Source organism: Cebus imitator, unplaced genomic scaffold, assembly GCF_001604975.1.
Source record: "Cebus imitator isolate Cc_AM_T3 unplaced genomic scaffold, Cebus_imitator-1.0 Scaffold100, whole genome shotgun sequence".
Lineage (NCBI taxonomy): Eukaryota > Metazoa > Chordata > Mammalia > Primates > Cebidae > Cebus > Cebus imitator.
Window position 1 is genome coordinate 3,458,996 of NW_016107415.1, and position 18,595 is coordinate 3,477,590.

At 37.7% G+C, this 18,595-nt stretch overlaps 1 protein-coding gene across 8 annotated transcripts in view; it reads left to right on the forward strand.

Moving 5' to 3' along the window:
- CTNNA2 (catenin alpha 2) overlaps window positions 1–13,244 on the forward strand; it is a 1,139,443-nt gene extending 1,126,199 nt beyond the window's left edge. For 6 of the 8 annotated variants that reach the window (XM_037741389.1, XM_017536691.1, XM_037741390.1 and 3 more), the window contains 2 exons: window positions 9,235–9,351; window positions 12,063–13,244. In XM_037741389.1, coding sequence (XP_037597317.1) covers window positions 9,235–9,351; window positions 12,063–12,350 — 405 coding nt within the window. In that variant the 3' untranslated portion in view covers window positions 12,351–13,244. The remainder of the gene's footprint in view (window positions 1–9,234; window positions 9,352–12,062) is intronic. The other 2 variants (XM_017536690.1, XM_017536692.1) reach the window with 1 other exon arrangement.
- Window positions 13,245–18,595: the final 5,351 nt, after the last annotated feature.

Consider the following 18,595-nt stretch of genomic DNA (forward strand, 5'->3'; position numbering starts at 1 on the left):
AGGATCAGTAGGAAAAAAGGACCTGGCTGACTGGGCATATCTGCTAAGGATACCAATGAAGAAATGGCAGTAAGTGTGTCACACACTAATCATCCTTGTTTTATTGGTTCTAGAAAGGACTTAGAGCATTGACAAGCAAGAGCTATCTTAAGATGCCTATTGCTTTTTTTTTTTTTTTTTTTTTTAATGTGTCTTCTTGCCTTTTCCTGGCTTTTATAGTCATTAGCCCAGGCAATGTCCTTTTCAATAACCTTGGATTTGTTCTTTGGAAGGTCTTTTCATAATAACCTGCCATTTATTTGCTACCTTATTTGGTTAATAAATGTGTGGACAGGAGGACCAAGGGCAGCAAGATTGTTGTGCTCATGTTCTGGGAAATTAGTTGGATGAGATTTTCAAATAGCCCTGAAGAATATGTAGATTTGAAACTGGGAATTTATTGGTAGACTTAGATGCTGAGATAAGGTCAGTCTTAGTGGGAGATGGCAGGTGCTAGGTTCAGTGGCTTAAGACTGAATAAAAGATTAAAAAATTATGCATGTATAACCACCTGTGTACCAAGATAGAGTTAAAGATTTAGGTAGCACGGCTAAGGAACCCAAGTGTTTGTGTTTCCATGGAGATGAACACAGGGCTTTGGGAGATTTGGCTTTCAGTGTGTGCTGGGCAATTCCAAATAAGAAGTGGCTCCCTTTTAGGGGCAGTGAGGGATATCAGCTGGGTCTGACAACAGTGTGTACTCAGAGTTGAATGAGGTAAGGTGTCATCCTTTCCAGGTAACACCATTTGCTTTTTAATGTGAAATATCTACAAATAATATTCTTAACCAAAATGAATAGCTGAAATTTGGAGAATTTTAGGTCCTTGAAGTGGTTGTATGAAATAATTATACTATTTATTTTGGTGTTTCCCAAATTACATATGATCAGATATTTAAACATTAGCTTCCCATGCTAAATTGCCTTTCTTCCACCTTCTAGTAGAGCCACCTTGACTTTCTATTGTCGGTATTCCCTACCAGGTCCTAAATGTTCTTAGACACTTTAGATGTTACATTTTTACATGAAATCCCTGTTTTCTTGAACTCAGCCTTGACTCCCCACCTTTTTACATCTAAGGGATTCAATAGTGGTAGAAATGATACATAAGTGTTGGTGTTTTCCTATTCCCCTCATAAACTTCGCCATTCCTTATCCCTAACACATTAAAACTGCAATATTCAGGCACTGTGACTAAACCAAGATGGTGGTGGCTTCAGCAGGAAGAGAATTGAAGAAAGTCTAAAATGCTGGATGGGGGAAACTTTGAAAGGAAGGTGTAGGAAAAGAGAAATGTAGATTTTACAGGAGCATTTTTGGACTCAACTGGTGATTTAAGGGAAAGATGGGTCACAGTAATAATAAAAGTTAAGATTCATTAAGGGCTTACCACGTGCCAGGCACTGAGCGTCAGTGGCATTATCTCATTTAATACTTTATAATACTAGAAAGTACTATTTTCGTTTTTACTTTTAAAGAACTTTTATGAGGTAAAGGTAATTTTAGTGGCTTGTTCAAGATCGTGTATTTAGCTGATCCATCCAATCAAGGTTTGAACTCAGGCTGGAAGCCTAGAGCCCAGGAGAGATGAAAATATGAAGAGGGCAGGGGTAAAGCATGCATCTGAGAATGTATTACCAGAGATAGAGAGTGCGCAGGAGAGGAGGAAAGAGGTGGGGAAGAGGTGATCGCATGAACAAAGCGGGCCAGGGTCCCATGGAAAGGCAGCAGTCACTCACCGGGAATGAAATCTCTCTGCTCTCTCGTCTCTCCTCATCCTGGACCTTAGTAGCAACAGAGCCTTTAACTATTTATGCCCACACACCTGATAAGAGAATCACAGGCTACATGGGTGTTTTCTTCCTCCAACATATGAATAATATATTGTGACACAATTCTTAAGGCTTGGATGAAAAGAGAAGTGAAAGAATGAGGAAGAATCATTCCAGATCTTCAGATTTTGCTCATTTTCCAGGCACAGTCCTCCACCAACCAGCACCCTAACCTTTGACTCTTCTCTCAGTGATTGTGCATTGCACGCTGAAGGGTAGGAGCCATTTTGCAAATTCTTAAATGGCATTTAGTACTTAGCAGAAGATACCACGTTCATACAAGTTTAGGTAGTTTAGAAAGTTTGGACTCATTTAGTATCACTTTGATCCATTTTATGATAATGTATTTTTTGTGGATTCCTAGACAATAGCTCCTCTTAGATTTGTCTTCTGGTTATGATGATACTGCTTAGGGAGGTAGAAGGGTGGAAATAGAGGGATCAAATGTAGTGATGCTCTGCTAGCTGGTTTTCCTATTGGTAAAGCAAAAAGGAGACTTACCTCCGGCAGAATTAATATAAGACATAAACCTTTGATGGTCAAGACATGCTGATGCACAGAATCAGAAATGACAAGATCAACAGTTAAGGACTGTGTCTCTGCCCAAGTATATTTCCCAATTACCGAGGGTGCCTGAAAGCCCATTGGCTCTTTTCTCTTTGTTGCATATTTCCTCATGATTCTTTTGTTGCATAGAAACCAATAACTTAGAGGAGGCCTCTGGCAGGAGATCCTGAAGATTTGGGATAAGGGAGGGCACTAAAAGGAAGCAAGGAAGAAAGAAGTATAGAAAAGGGAGGTGGGAGGCCGAGGCTGGCAATCACAAGGTCAGGAGTTTGAGACCAGCCTGGCCAAGATGGTGAAACTCCATCTCTACTAAAAACACACCAAAAAATTAGCCAGGCCTGGTGGCACACACCTGTAGTTCCAGCTACTTGGGAGGCTGAGGTTGCAGTGAGCCAAGATCTCACCACTGCACCCCAGCCTAGGCAACAGAGTGAGATTCGTCTAAAAAAAAGAAAAAGGAGGTGGGGACTGCCTAGATGAACAGGTGGGTCTATTCCTAACTTTCCAGAGGCCAACATGTCAGTACGCCCACTCATCTTCGAGATTTCCATGTTAGCAAGAATGCCTTGTTTTGGGTAGAGCAAAAACTGTTCTGCCTTTAATGGTGAGAAGAAAATGGCTCTAAGCCATATTTAGGAAATTTGTTGACTATAATTAAGCTTTCATGGGAGTCCCCAAGGTTTACTTACCTATAATTGAAAAAATGCAAATGAAGACTGTTAATCAGTGGACTGGCCGACTGTGAAGCACTACTACCTACCTAAATGAATTGAAAATGAACACACAAATATGTCCAGTTGAAAAAGTTACCAGACAGCCAATTGGTGAATTTCTCAGCAAGGCTGTGGAGATTTTTTTTCTTAGCCTGACTGAGCCTATAGTGCCTTTCTGCTAAGGTCTTTGCCAATTTAATCTTGAGCCATTACATGTAGATTTCTTAACAACGGCTTTCAGCACTGGGTGGTTCTCTGGCATTACTTAAGGAAGCTCTGAAGAAAGATAACAGACCCCTTGTGCTCTTTTCTGTGTAATTGATCCACTACTGAGGTAAAATATTTGCTTTTCAAGATCGTCTTATCGAATGGGAATACCCTTGGAATTAGAAACTCTTTAGAAATTGTCTTGTAGAATTTCAGTTATCGGGGATCAGGATGTGTTCTAATATTAACTGTTTTAATGTAATTTTGTTTGTTTTGAGACACAGCCTCTTTCTGTCACCCAGAGTGGAGTGCAGTGGTTCCATCTCAGCTCACTGCAACCTCTGTCTCCTGGGTTCAAGTGATTCTCCTGCCTCAGCCTCCTGAGTAGTTGGGATTACAGGCACCTGCCACCATGCCCAGCTAATTTTTGTATTTTTAATAGAGATGGAGTTTTATCATGTTGACCAGGCAGGTCTCAAACTCCTGACCTCAAGTGATCCACCCACATCAGCTTCCTAAAATGCCGATATTACAGGCAGGGACCACCATGCCTGGTCTTACTGTGTTTTTTGTTTGTTTGTTTGTTTTAACAATAAATACAACATACCTGTGATGGCCACCTTTACCTCTGACACCATCCTTGTTAAAATATGCAGCCAATTTTTATCATTTGATTTAAAATCATCCCCAAAATGTTTTGCATTTCTGTTAATACTTAAATCTTCTCCTTAATGATTTCATTAATTAGCAACTCATAATATGGTATCAGTACAAAAAGGTGCACAATATGTCCCTAAAAATCAGCTGTGGAGGCCGGGTACAGTGACTCAGGCCTGTAATCCCAGCACTTTGGAAGGCCGAGGTGGGCAGGTTACTAGGTCAAGAGATTGGAACCATCCTGGTCAACATGGTGAAACCTCGTCTGTACTAAAAATACAAAAATTAGCTGGATGTGGGGGCATGCGCCTGTTGTCCCAGCTACTTGGGAGGCTGAGGCAGGAGAATCGCTTGAACCTGGGAGGCAGAGGTGGTGCCACTGCACTTCAGCCTGGGCAACAGAGTGACATTCCATGTCAAAAAAAAAAAAAAATCAGCTGTGGAAACAAAAGAGTAAACACAACATCTTTTAGACAAAAATATTTGTCAGTATCAGACAATATTTGATAGCTAATAAAACACTCCAAATCAAACAAGTTAATTCAAATACAGAAGTAGTGATACAATGAATGATGTATCTGTGCCATAAACAGTATCATGTGCTTTTTGGACAACCCTGTTAAAATGTGCCTTCTTGGGAGGTAAAAAAGTTTCTTTTCCCATACTACATAGCAGATTCTAAGGGAGCAAAGTGTCTGATTGATTACTACTGTCTGCCATGGACTCTATGGATGAGAATGTGTTTGATGACAAATAGTGAGAAGACCACAACAGAAATGAGAGCTTGATATCAAGGAAAGGTCTTTTTGTGAGCAAATAAACATTGTGAGATAACTTAAGTGGGGAAAGATGCCATTAGGCTGAACTTTTTCACCATGTCTTTGGTTGCTTGAGTTATTTATTAACCTCGACTTTCTAGAGTTTTTAAAAAAGGGTTATTGATATAGCATCTGGAAAATGTACACAGGTATTTCAAGGTATTTCAAATGTATCACAGTTTCCAAATATCTCTTCAAAACCTCATGGATTTTTAAAACATAAAATGTGGTTCTTGGAGGATAATAGGCTCCAATGCTCTGGGTTTCTAATCTCCAAAACATTAACAGCAAAGCTGACTTGTGGCAAAAAGTTTTTTTTTCCTTAGAAGCAATTTGTGACTCCTTTGAAGGAGATAACAGTTTAAATATAAATAAATGACCAGCTCCAGCGGAAAGATTTCAGTTTTTTTGAGGTGTTTGCTTTCCATTTATTGTCAAATCTCCCATCACAACTTCCTCCACTGAAAACCTACTCTAGGCCTGAACATGTTTAGAGTAGCCCCATTAAAACAGTCTTGTCCTTATATGTTAAAGCTATGTTATTGCCATTTTAAAATATTGCAAAGTGCTAAAGTGGCCTTTACCCATATTTAGGGAAATATTTTATCATTATCAAAATCGTTAGTGTTATTGGCTCTGACTTACAATAATGAAAATAAAATAGCAAGGCCCAAATGGAGCTGCTTTCTTCTTCCAGGCATTCTAAGCCTTTTGAAGTAATCAAAGCAAATGCGTCAGTTCTTATATTTCAAAATCACCTTCCAAATGGATTTGGCTTATTTGATTCTATTTAGCTTAGCCAGCAGTCCCACGGCATTTGCATTATTTTTAATCCAATGACAGATTGCTTTGTACTTTGGATTTTCATGAACTGCCATTTATGTTTCATTCATTTTTGTTAGTAGACAATCAGCTTTTTTGAAAAAAGACATACAACCTGAAAATTGATCTCTCTCCAGGCATGTTGTAAATGTATGAATTCAGAACACACAGTCAAATCCTAATTCCCTTCTTTAATCCTATGCCCCACCTCCACAAATTAACATCCTAAGAAATTTACTGTCATAGCACCTGCAATGTGTTCCCTACCTATTTTATATTGTTTTTCACTTTTGACAATACTATTTTTTGTTTGTTTTTAAAGCAAGTTCTTGTTACTCAATAGCATTTATTTTATTTCTATTTGGCCCCAGGAAGTTCACTATTATTCTGAAGGGTAAAAGATTGCTAATTACTTAACTATTCCCTACATAACCAAGGAAGGTTATTTTCTATTCAAGTAAAATACTTGGTGATGATGATGTATCTTAGATTATTAAAAGGATATTGATATTGATTTTAAAGATCTTATGCTGAGAAACTTTTTAGTAAATTTATTGGACTTCTTGACCTGGTGTATGGATTTAATTTAGATTGTATTATTTAATCTTTGTAAAAACTAAAGAATCTGAAAGGAAAAATCAAACATATATTATCTACCTACAGTATGCAGAACACTACCATACATGAAACAACTGGGAAGATCAATATAAGCAAAGCATAATTTTTAAATATTTAGTCCCATAAATACCATTGGCCCTCAGTTATATCGCCTAGATGTAACACACACACATCTCAAACTCAGTATGTCCAAAGTTATACTCAGCATTGTAGCACTTAACATCCTTCTTACTTCCACAGTCTGGGTTGACAGCATTGATGTATACCAAGTCGGACTAGTTAGAAATTTGAGAATTTTCCTTCCTCAGCACTGTTAATCATTAAGTCACCAACAACCTCTTATGAAAGAGAGTTTAGATATCATATACGCAATGAAGCTTTGTTTCCCATGTCCTATCCTTACCGGACTCAAGGTAATTCCCCTATTCCTTTTGTTCCTCTAGCATCTCACATCCTACTCAAACACTATCATACAGTGGTAAAACCTTTAGTTGGTGTCTGCTTTTCTCATTGTGCTGTGAGATCTTGTATTTCAGTGCTTATGTCTATTTGTGTTTCTATACCCAACATTTAAGCACAGTAGTTGGCAAAAAGTATTCAATAGGTGTCTGAAGAAATACTTGGATGAATAAATGTTAGGTGGAAAAACGGAGGGATAGACTGGAGGATAAAGAGTGGCAATTCAGCAGTGCAAGAGGTGTCGTTCCACTTTCCTTGGAAAGAATGTGATTGAATTTTGCAGTCAAATTCTGTTTCTGTTGAAACTGAACACCTGTTGCAATGTAAGTCCTGTGTGAATGAAGTAGCATGCAGCTAAGGACATAGGTTTTCAGAAATATTTAGTTGATAACAAGCTGTACGAGAGTCATTTCAAATACTTGTTATGGTATTCTTTAGTTCTGATGATGTAAGGAATTAGGCTGCACAAATATCAGTAAGTGGAAGAATCACAATTCAGATAAGTCTTTGCTCCAGTCTTTCTGTCCATTCAAAACTCAAAATGAGGAGGGTATAGGGAACAGGAATCTATTAGAAGTGGAGTGATATCAAGAGTAGGAATAGAGGCAGAGGGGAAAAAGTCAATGTCCTATAGAAAGGTCCATGAAAGAGCTCTCCTGCCCCTATTTGCTTTTCATGGACTGTAATAGCACAAGATGGAAGAAAGCATCTGTTTCCTTTTAAAAATAGTACTTTGATATTGTAATGATCAGGAGAAGTCTAATTCCCGTGATTAGGGACAGCAGACACGTATGCGACGGAATAGCGAGAATGGGTGTAGCAATCTTGGTAGATTTTGAGGCCTGAGGATTCATCTGCTCTGCATGGCTCTCAAAAGCAGCATGGAGCAATAGTGAGAGCATGGAGTCTGTAGTTAGATGGCCTGGGTTTACATCTTGGCTTCACTAATGTTAGCAGTGTAATAGTGGGAAAGCGGTATGCTTCTAAGTATCAATTGGTCATAATGCTATTTACCTGTCCCAGGGCTGGTTGTGAGACTGAATGAAATAAATGAAACTCAGGGAACTAGTTCAGAAAACAGCACATGGTCTAATTTGTTGAATGCAGGTTCTTGTTTTTAAACTAGCTGAAAATGAGCAGTTTCTCTTAGGTTAGCTACAGGAACTTAATGGAATATCCTATAGGAATATAAAAGGGCCTTAACCAGGAAAAGATGGATATGTCTTTCTGCTGAAAAGACTTGTCACTGTAATTCAGATGAGCTTGAGGAACAATTGAGAAGTGGTTGACTTTTGAGGCCATTTTTAAAACTGCCAGAACTGGACCAGGTAAAGGATGATATCACTAATAAGAGTAGCTGAGCCCTGCCTAGTATAAATGTGCTTCTGAATAATGGAGCAAATCCAGACAAATTAGCAGACATCAGATTCCAGGCTCTATTTCCATAAGGGTGACTCAAGGCCAGGAAGCACAAGGAAGGGCTGAGCACTAGGCAGGAAGATATTTGAGGCCAGAGGCTCTAGTCAGCGAGGATTTGGGCTAGGAAGATACTAAGAATCACAGATTGGGAGAGATGGAGGCACTTAACCAGAGCTAGCCATGATGTTAAAAGGATGTTTCCAGGTGTAGAGGACAGGCTTCTATTCTGTTCCTTAGTAGAAACAAGTTCTGGAAATAGGTAATAACTAAAAAAACAAGACCTGAGAGATTAAGTGATCCTTTGGGGGAGCATTGCTCCGTGGAGGGGTTCAGATGTTCAGCTTTGGAGAGGCATGGTACTGGTCCTAATCCCTACTTTGCCAATGACCGGGGGGACAAGTTACATTACCTCCCTAAGCTTCAACGTCCTCACCTATTAAATGGGGGGATGATAATAATTCCCACTTCAAAGATTTATAAAAATTAAAATTACACAATTAAAAGGACTCAGCCAATACCAGGCATCTAGTAAGTGCTCAATGAATGTTGACTATTATGAGAACTTCACTTATATATATTCACTTACACATCTTATTGAAAATGCCATCATTACACTAAATCACAAAATAGAATGCAATTTTGTTAAATAAGTGCTCCTAAACTTTGAATCTAAAAAATCTTGCCATGCAGCTTCATTGTTTCTAGTATCTTTTCTTTAGGAAATGAATTTTTAGCCAAAACCTGCCAATTGGAAACCAGGATTTTGGTGCCATTTTGGAAAGGCGTAAAGACATCCTTTTTTAAATTGAAAAGAATTGTGATTGTGCTGATAATGATCTAAATCATAAAAGTGTGTCTGTGACAAAGGGCAAAATATAACCTTTGGAAATTAAAAAGTCAAATTTTGTATTAACTTTAAATTGGGCTTATTGTTTGTGGAAATATTTGTTCCAGTTCAGTTGGCTGGATCTCTCACCTCCTTGCTTTACCTTGCTTCAAATTCAAGATCTGCCTTAGAAGATGGCTTTAATAAAATTCTTGGCTTTATCTTTCAAAGCTATCTCACTCTCAAACAATGTATTAGGTTTATTCACAGGATTCCTGCATCAGGCTTGAAAAGCAAAGGGGTTCTGAAGAAGAGACAGGCTCTCGTATTTTTGCTGCAGAATTAAACACCATCTATCTGAAAATGGAATCTGTGGTAAAAATCTCCAAATTTACTTGTAATCCTTTCTCTTCAGATCAACTGAATTCTCCCAAGACTCACTGTTTGGGAGCCATTTAATAATACAAGAAATATTGTATTATTAAATAGTTTTTAAAACACAGCACAATTATGTTTTACATAATTGCTTTGTGAATTAATTCAAGCAAATGGATGGAGTAACCCACTTACCTTATCACTTGTATCATGCCATACAAAGTGCACATATACCAAAATAATACAAGAAATATTGTATTATTAAATGGCTCCCAAACAGTGAGTCTTGTTCTACTAATTCTGTTGCCCAAAGCAAATCAACCAAATGTCCCTGTCATATTTTACCCTTTATTTACTCATAGCATATAATAGAATTAACTAATTAATTTTATGAATTAGTATTACTCATTTTTGAAACCTGACAGACTTACAGAGAACTATCAATTGGCCAAAGGTGTTAGATGTGTAGTTGCTAAAGAAACCATGACTGACCTGCTCCTGATTGTCCCAACATTTTGCTGTCTCATCTCTGTCCTTCATTATTTACACTTCTACCTGGGGGGAAGATGGGAAAGACAAAAAAGTAAAATTCAATGAGATAACTGGCTGGGATATTATCAAACTTGTAGGTGATGGAAGTCCTGAAATCAATGGATAAAATAAACCATCAAGACAGTCCTTAGGTTTCATTCATTTAGTGGTTCTCAAACTTTGGCAAGTATCAGAGCCCCTGGGATGGCTAGCTAAAAATTGCAAGGTTTTGATTAAGATTCGGATTGGGCTTGATAAATGCGATTTCTAACAGGTTCCTGGGTGATGCTGATGCTATTGCACGTCGGGGACTAGACTTTGAGAACCGCTGCACTAATTCCTGCTTGCTTCTCTCCTGTTAACATGAATAACGTAGAGTTTGCTTTTCCTTAGCTAGCTTTAAAAATTTAGGCTGTATAAACAGTATGGGTTTAAGCAATTATTTTGGTATATGTGCACTTTGTATGGCATAATAGAAGTGATAAAGTAAGTGGGTTACTCCATCCACTTGCTTGAGTTAATTCACAAAGCAATTATGTAAAACGTCTTCCATTGTTTTCCCCAATGGTCAGACTACAAGCTTTTTTGGTGATGGAAAAATTGAGCTCATTTGATTGACATACTTTTTAAAACACAGCACAACATTTATTTAGCTTTAATAAGGGATATGGAACAAAGAGCAGCCAAAGAAACAGTATCACAGTGGTGTTAGATGCAACTTCTGATAACCTCAATACTTCATGGGACACATTTTGTTAATAAGAAATGGCACAAAGCTAAAGTGAAATGCCAATCACATCAAAAGGAGAACCACAAGACTTACCATCTTTCAGTTTAAACACTTTTTTAGTCACCTATCCCCCAGAAGGCTTAATGGGGCTACAGTCCATGAATTACAAGCTACCTACTGGGAACAGCATACTTAGGAACATCTTTGCTTCCTTCAGTTAACTGTAATTGATCTATTTTGTTAGTTGATGTTACGAGAAGTTTGTTGAAAGATCAGAATACGCTCAAACGTCCCTCAGGCTGGAATAAGATTTGCAGTCCAGCTGTTAATTATCCTCTTTCCCTAGGTCACAAGTAGAATCCTGGCTGAAGGAGAGTCTATAAAATGCAGTTTTGAGCCTCACCAATCCTGAGCTCAGGATATAGAAACAGTGTATAGATAGATAGATACTTCCACTGGCTGGGCTATGAACTTGAGATGTAATTCTAGCATCTACAGTTCAGGCAGTGAAACAAAAAGTTGAAGCAGATATTGAATGATCTACTATACGGTATGCATCATACTAGTTAAAAATAGAAAAAAAAGGTAACCCAGAAAATTCACAGCCTGAAAGTCTGGTGATGGGCCTCTAAATCTGCTCTCAAATTGTGACTTGTCATGGCATTTTTTTAAAGCTATCCTTTCCAACAGGGTATTCTTAAAGACTAAAACCTGTGCAAGTTACTGGACCTTTGTACGTACCAGCCCTCTCTCATTGTAAAAGGGGATGACGATAATGCCCACATCATAGGCTAAATGGGAAATCACAAATTTCTTAGAATAGTATTTGGCACATAGTAAGTAGTCAATATGTCATTAACACATGAATGGGAGGGTCTCACTGAGTGCTCTCTGAGATCCTGACATAAGTATTGATATTTATATAGAAGGTATTTTCAGGACCTGTTAATAAATGGATACTCCAAGCTCAACACCTCATAGAAGCAAGAGCACCCATGGACTGTTGTTCTGCTTAACTGACTGTATACTCAGCAACCGTGAACTCAAGATGTAGAAATAGCCCATACATAAATAGATAGGCTATCTATCAATTGGTCGGGCCATAAAATTGAGATGTAACCCCTTGTAACTTTTATTCTTTAATGTCTGCCGAATGCTTGTTCAACATTTGAGTAATTGTCACTATTGCTAATTAATTAGCCTAATGTAATATATGAGATGTCTCACTTTGGAAAACTTTTGTTACCTTGGAATTCTTACCTGCTAAGATGAGGGCTTTGCCATTAGCTGTACTGAGATTTTAGAAACCTTAATATGTAATAATTTGCTCCTTTTCAGCAATACTGTTTATTTGCACAAGGAAAACATTGTTTTAACTGTGAAAGTACATCACCGTCTTGTGAATTTGGGTCTTCAGTTAACCCACATGTATCTTATTTTCCCACTCTAGCTGGACAGTGCCACATCACTTATCCAGGCAGCTAAAAATCTGATGAATGCTGTTGTCCTCACGGTGAAAGCATCCTATGTGGCCTCAACCAAATACCAGAAGGTCTATGGGACAGCAGCTGTTAACTCGCCTGTTGTGTCTTGGAAGATGAAGGCTCCAGAGAAGAAGCCCCTTGTGAAGAGAGAAAAGCCTGAAGAATTCCAGACACGAGTTCGACGAGGTTCTCAGAAGAAACACATTTCGCCTGTACAGGCTTTAAGTGAATTCAAAGCAATGGATTCCTTCTAGGACGATAGGCTTTAACAAGAAAGCTTTTTCTTTCTTTTCTTTCTTTTTCTTTTTAATTCCATTTTTGTATGCATACCTGCCAGCTTGTATGCCTCTGGCATGGGGAAGTTAAGGGAACAGTGTCTGTTTGCATGTAAGATGAGATGAGATCAATACTACTGATCCATCTGTAGCCTGGGAAGGAGACAGGAGATTCCTGTACTGAGGTGGCACAGAGCTGTCCTTTGCAACATTCTCATAAAATTGGGCAAAGAGTTCGCATTGGTGCAACATTTATGGGAGCGGGAGGGATGGGGAAAATAAACTTAACTCTACAAAAGCAAACTCTAATGCATGCAAGAATCATTAGGTTGGCAGGTATATTCATAAGTGAAAAATCTGGAAGTGTAATGGTAGAACATAAAACTTGTATTGCTTCTGTTTCAGTGCAAAAATGTACTAGCCAATACGCTTAAGTGTGTGGCCCACGAATTGAACAATTTAACAATGAAGTCATATCCGTGATATTATGTCGATTTTTAACTGAGGGGAAATTAACTAGTCCCGCCTAAAATGCTTCTTTTAATCTGCATTCTGTTTTCTCTTCTACTCGTGCCATTACTAGTGATCATGTTATTTTTTTCCCCTTTACTGAAAACAATAAACATCTATCTGAGAGAATTAAAATCCTTCTGGGGGCACTGGAAGCACAATACGGTGACCAATGTTGCGTTCATTTTTTTTAAATTTGAACTATGATTTTGCTAGAAATAGAAGGCCCAGTGGTGGAATATTAGAGGGATGGAAACTGACAACATGTGAAGGTTAGAGGCAAATACATAGGTGTAGCTTGGAGTGCTGGTATCTAATATGCCATTGTATTCACTAACTCGAAATAAACACATTTAATCTTGACATCATGTATGTTTTCTTTTTTTAACTATGTACTTAATAAAGATTAGAGCATCGTCCTGAAAATTCATTAAAAATGTGTTTTGTTTTGTTTTTAGAAATAAGGGATAGATGATATCTGAATATCTGTCATTTTTAGAGTTCACATATTTATTTTGTGGTTTTTCATTTGTTTTCATTAACTTTCATACTGCACTTAAAATGACTCACAGACTTTTTAATAGAAAAGCCAACTAAATTTCAAAATAGTTTTTTCATTTTAGCATTTTTTCCGTTAAGTTAGTAAAACAGGACCTCTGTCCCATTATTAAAAAGGGGCTATGGTATTTCAAATATGGATTGAGAAGTGGGAAAAAGCCCCCTAATAGTCACCTGAAGTCCTCAAACTCCTCTCATTGGAATGATTCCTACACATTATCACATTACTATATGTCTCCAAAAGCTTTCTGGTAAACATGCATGTTTCTTAGCAAAGTGATAACACATTGGTAGTCATGAGCACCTAAGCTTATGCGCAAAATCCCAAAGGGAAGGGGCTATAAGGGAGTTGTGGAAGGAGTAAAAGCTTAATCTAAAATCTTACGTAGAAATGTTTCACCTCAAACCACTGCTGACCACTACTGAAAAAACACCACCAAGGCTGAGAATGTTTTAATAGAGGAGCCAGCACAAAAGCGGTACGCTGATTTTCAGCACTAATCATCAGATCACAGACAACCCGCCTGCTCCATTAATTTGCATACATATTCAGAGGGTGCCACTGACACAAATATTTAGGGAAGGCCTTAAATGAGCCAGGTTCTAGGCTGGGGACACCATCGGTTAAATATATGGGCGACTTTTCCTATTAGCACATAAGCATGGCATAATAAGAAACCAGCATGCCATTTTTGCCCACTGACCTGAAGAACGAAGAGAGTGTTCTTGGCAGCATATTTTTGATCTAGGGAATCTGAGTTTCTCCAAACAGCAATAAAAATAACCTTTTGAGAACCTTTTCCTGACAAGAACCACTCATTCTGTTTCTCTCCTCCCTAACAGATGCTTTAGAAAAGGAGAGATTGCTTTAGACCCCTTCTCCACAGGATCTAGGGAAATAGAAATATTAAGGGGTTAAAGACAGGAAAGAAAAGTACACCCACCTAGCGATGATGATCCTATAGAAAGAGTCAACACACTGCCATTTAGAAGCCCCCAAAGGAAATGTAATTTAGCATAATTGACTTTCTGCATTCATACATTTTCATTGGGTCAAATAATTTTGTAGAGAAGCCAAGAAATGTGAATTTCAAAATATTTGGCACCCTCTGAATGTGTATGCAAATTAATGGAGCAGGCTGGTTATCTGTGATCTGACGATTAGTGTTGAAAATCAGTGTACAACCTTTGTGGTGGCTCCTCTATTAAAATTCGAAAGTTTCTTGGCGAATCCTGCAAAAATGGCCAGTAGGTATCAGAGGGACATAAAAAGAATGCCCCTGACTTTGACCTATAAAATGTTGAATGTTTCAATGAATGCTTATGAACAACATTTATGTGTGTGTGTTGATTTCAGTGCTTACTGAGCAAGCATCATCACTGTCCTTTCCATCACTGCTTTTGAGATCAAGAAAAACAATAACGATTCAGAAAGATAACTAAATATAGACACTTAGCTGAAAGTATTAAAGCAATAAAGGAGTTGGTAAATTTCTGGTCCTCAAGAAAAATCGTCTAATTGGGAACATATTACATAGACCAAAAAAATGTGCCAAGAAATAACACTCAAAGTACCTAATGAATAAGGTAGAGAAGTCAAACCCACTGAAGACTAATGTAGTTAGGTAAGAACAATGGAAGAGGCAGGACTTGGAAACGAGTAAAGAAATACATTCTGAATGAATGAAAATTTTAAAGGAGCAAATTTGACAAGAGGGACCTTCAAGGAAAAACAGCTAGCGTTAATATGTGAAGACAAGTGTGGTCAGAGGGAACATAGAATTTATTAAGGGGCTTAAGGGGTATAAACATGGAGGTGTTGTTTGAAATTAAACCATAGAGGTCATAAAGGAGGGTGATCACTACCCAATAGGAAAGGTGGGGTTTTTAAGTGGGATGGTGACACCGACAGAGAAGGCCTTCGTATGATAAAATTGATAATGTGTGGGGAGATGAGGGCTGAAATATGACAGAAATGTCAGAAGGACTTACAGTGACTTCTTGAATAACTAGATATGGGGAAATAATTATTATAGTAATGCTTTCTTCAGACAGATTAAAGAATAAGGAAATAGGAATAGTTAAAAAGTGCTATATTAAGATGGGCTAGAATGGTATATTTGAGGGGCATAGAATCCTAAGCAAATGGGATAACTTGGAGGTATTTTCTAAAGAAGCAGCATTTTTGGCTGCAGCAAGATGGATTCTCCTGATGGGAAGAAACAAAATAAATCTGTTTCCTTTGCCCACTGTTCTAAGATTGATATTTTGGAAGACAAAATTGTTATATTCTTCCAAGGACCCAAAGTATCCAGGAAATCATACAATATCTACAGAAGATTTATAATTTTTTTTCCATTAAGTGTTGAAAAATATGAGATCAACTTGATTCTTAAAAGTCAACTCTGTAAGCAACTGGCTGTAGATTGAGCCCATGGGAAACAGTTTATACAAATGCCATCATTATGGTCATCAATTTTGGGGCATTAGTTATGTATAGGCCACCTTTTAGACACTTGAGGCATAAAGATATAACATGTATAGCAGAAACCCTAAGCTAAATAACCATACCAAAATGTTGTCATTTGAATAAATAAATCATAATTCCTAAATGTGCTGGTCATAAGTGATTTGATTTTTATTGCTATGTCATCACATATTAACCCAATTAAAAACACCAGTGCTTAAAGACTGTGGCATCATTTAGATAGAGGTAATGAGAGGACAAGAATTAACTACAGAAATATGTTAATAAAAATATACTAGAGTAGTGTAGTAATAGCAGAAACATGGTGGACTAGGAAGTTCCAGGTCCTTGTTCCTTCATTGAAACACAAAGTAAACACATATTAACCACAATAGCTTTATGGAAATATTAGAAACAGAGATTTGCAGCAACCAAGATAATGTCCATCAAGAGAAAGCCACACTCAACATGGTAGAAAATGTGGGATCGTTTTTGCTCACTTGTGCCCCACTCCCTCCCTGGCATGTTCAGGAGGGAACATGCCACTCAATTCCTAGTGTTACAGAAAAAAACAGGTTCTTGTCACACGACCAGGAAAATTTAGACACGCAAATGCATTGTAGGGTGAGTAGGGCAGGGTGTACTGGATGAAAAGCAAAAAGGAAAGAGGAACTCTCAGGGAAGCATAGAGAGTCCTGCTATCAGGTTTCCTGCTTCACCGATTGAATCCTGGGTCACTATACAGGAACAGACAAGGCCAGGCTCTATCCCAATCTCCCTGTGCGCAGGTAGGCATTATTCAGAAAGAATCAGTTCAGAAAGTGTGAGTGTCATCGGGGACCAGCAGTCCGGATTTTCAGCTGTCAGACTGTTTTAGGCTTGAAGTAGGGGTTTTGCCAGGGAACCTTTGGCTGTCTCCAGTCTCTATCATGAGTTCCTCCCTTACAATGGAAGAAAAAAAGGTAGAACTTCTTCCTTGTCTTGTGGCTTCCTAAAGGAATAGTTTCTTTCTCCCCTAACTCAGAGAGTAGATGGGAATGATGATACAGTTTGAAAATCAGGTTGGAGGCCATTGAAAGCAGTAATAGGCACAACAACACATTAAAGCTTTGGGGAACTCCAGACCTATGGGTTCCTGAAGGCAACAGAGGAGAGGCTGAAGAATACAGTAGAACACTTAAGGCCCTGACAAGAACCAGAAGTAAGTCTCCTAAGGAAAATAAGATATTTAAAAGCAGCTATGTATATAGGAACTTGTGGGAAAGGCGAAGAACACACAGAGGCCAAATAAATACATATGTTTAGAAATGGCCTGAAAAGCCATAAGCTTTCACACCATGCTGATGAGTGAATGCCTTCCTTTGCAGGAACCAATCCATAAAATTGGCACAGGTAGCTGTTTTTTCAAATGTCCAAGTATATGTGTCTACAAGAGATGCACTTTGGATCTTAGGAACTGCATTAGATTGAAAGTGAAATTATGATATTCCATAAAAATAGTAACCAAAAGGGAATGAGGTGGCTATATTAATATCAGACAAAATAGACTTTAAGTCAAAACTGTTACAAAGGACAAATAAGGGCACTATATAATAATTAAAGTGTCCCTGCACCAAGAAAATGTCATCATCATAAGGATAAATGCACTTGTTCTCACGCACATGCAAAAGCTAAAAGAGTTGAACTCACAGAAGTTGAGAATAGAATAGTGGTTACTAGAGATTAGAAAAGGCAGGTAAGAAGGAAGGAGAATCGGGAGGGATTGGCTAAAGGATACAGAATTACAACCAGACAGAAGAAATAAGTTCTAGTGTTTTACAGCACTGTAGGGAAACTATGGTCAATAATAATTTATTATATATTTTCAAAGTTTGAAGAAATTCTGATTGTTCCCAACACATATAAGTGTTTGAGGTGATGGATATGCTGATACTCTGATTTCATCACTATGCATTGTATGTATCAAAAGTCACCTGTACCTCATACATATACTATGTATCAATTTATAAACAAACATATGCATCAAGCACCAGAGAACCTAAATATATTAAGCAAATGCTGACCCAATTAAAGAAACAGATAACTCTGCAATAATAGTATAAGACTTCAGTACTACACCTTCACTGTTCAAGAATAGATAGAACCACCAGACTGAAGGAGTTAGAGGACTTGAACAACACTACAGACCAATTGGACCCAACAGACATATACAGAACAACCCAATAATAACAGCAGAACACATACTTTTCTCAAGTGCACATGTGATATTTTTCAAGTTAGACCATTTATCAGTTCACAAAGTAAGTCTTAATAAATTTTAAAATATTGAAAGTATACAAATTATATTTTCCAGTTATAATGGATTAAAACTAGAAATCAAAAGCAAATGGAACACAGGAAAATCCACAAATATATGTAAGTTAAGCAACACACTCTTAAACAATGGGTCAAGCAAAAAAAATTCAAAAAATTAGAAAATATCTTAAGTCAAATAAAAGCAAAATATACCAAAACCTATGGGATACGGCAAAAACAGTGCTAAATGAGAAACTTGTAACTTCAGATGCTTACAAATTAAAAATCTAAATTTCTATCTCAAAGAGGCAGAAAACAATAAAAAATTGAACCCAAAGCTAGCAGATGGAAAATGTAAAGGTTAATTTTATGTGTTAACTTTAATGGCTAAAGA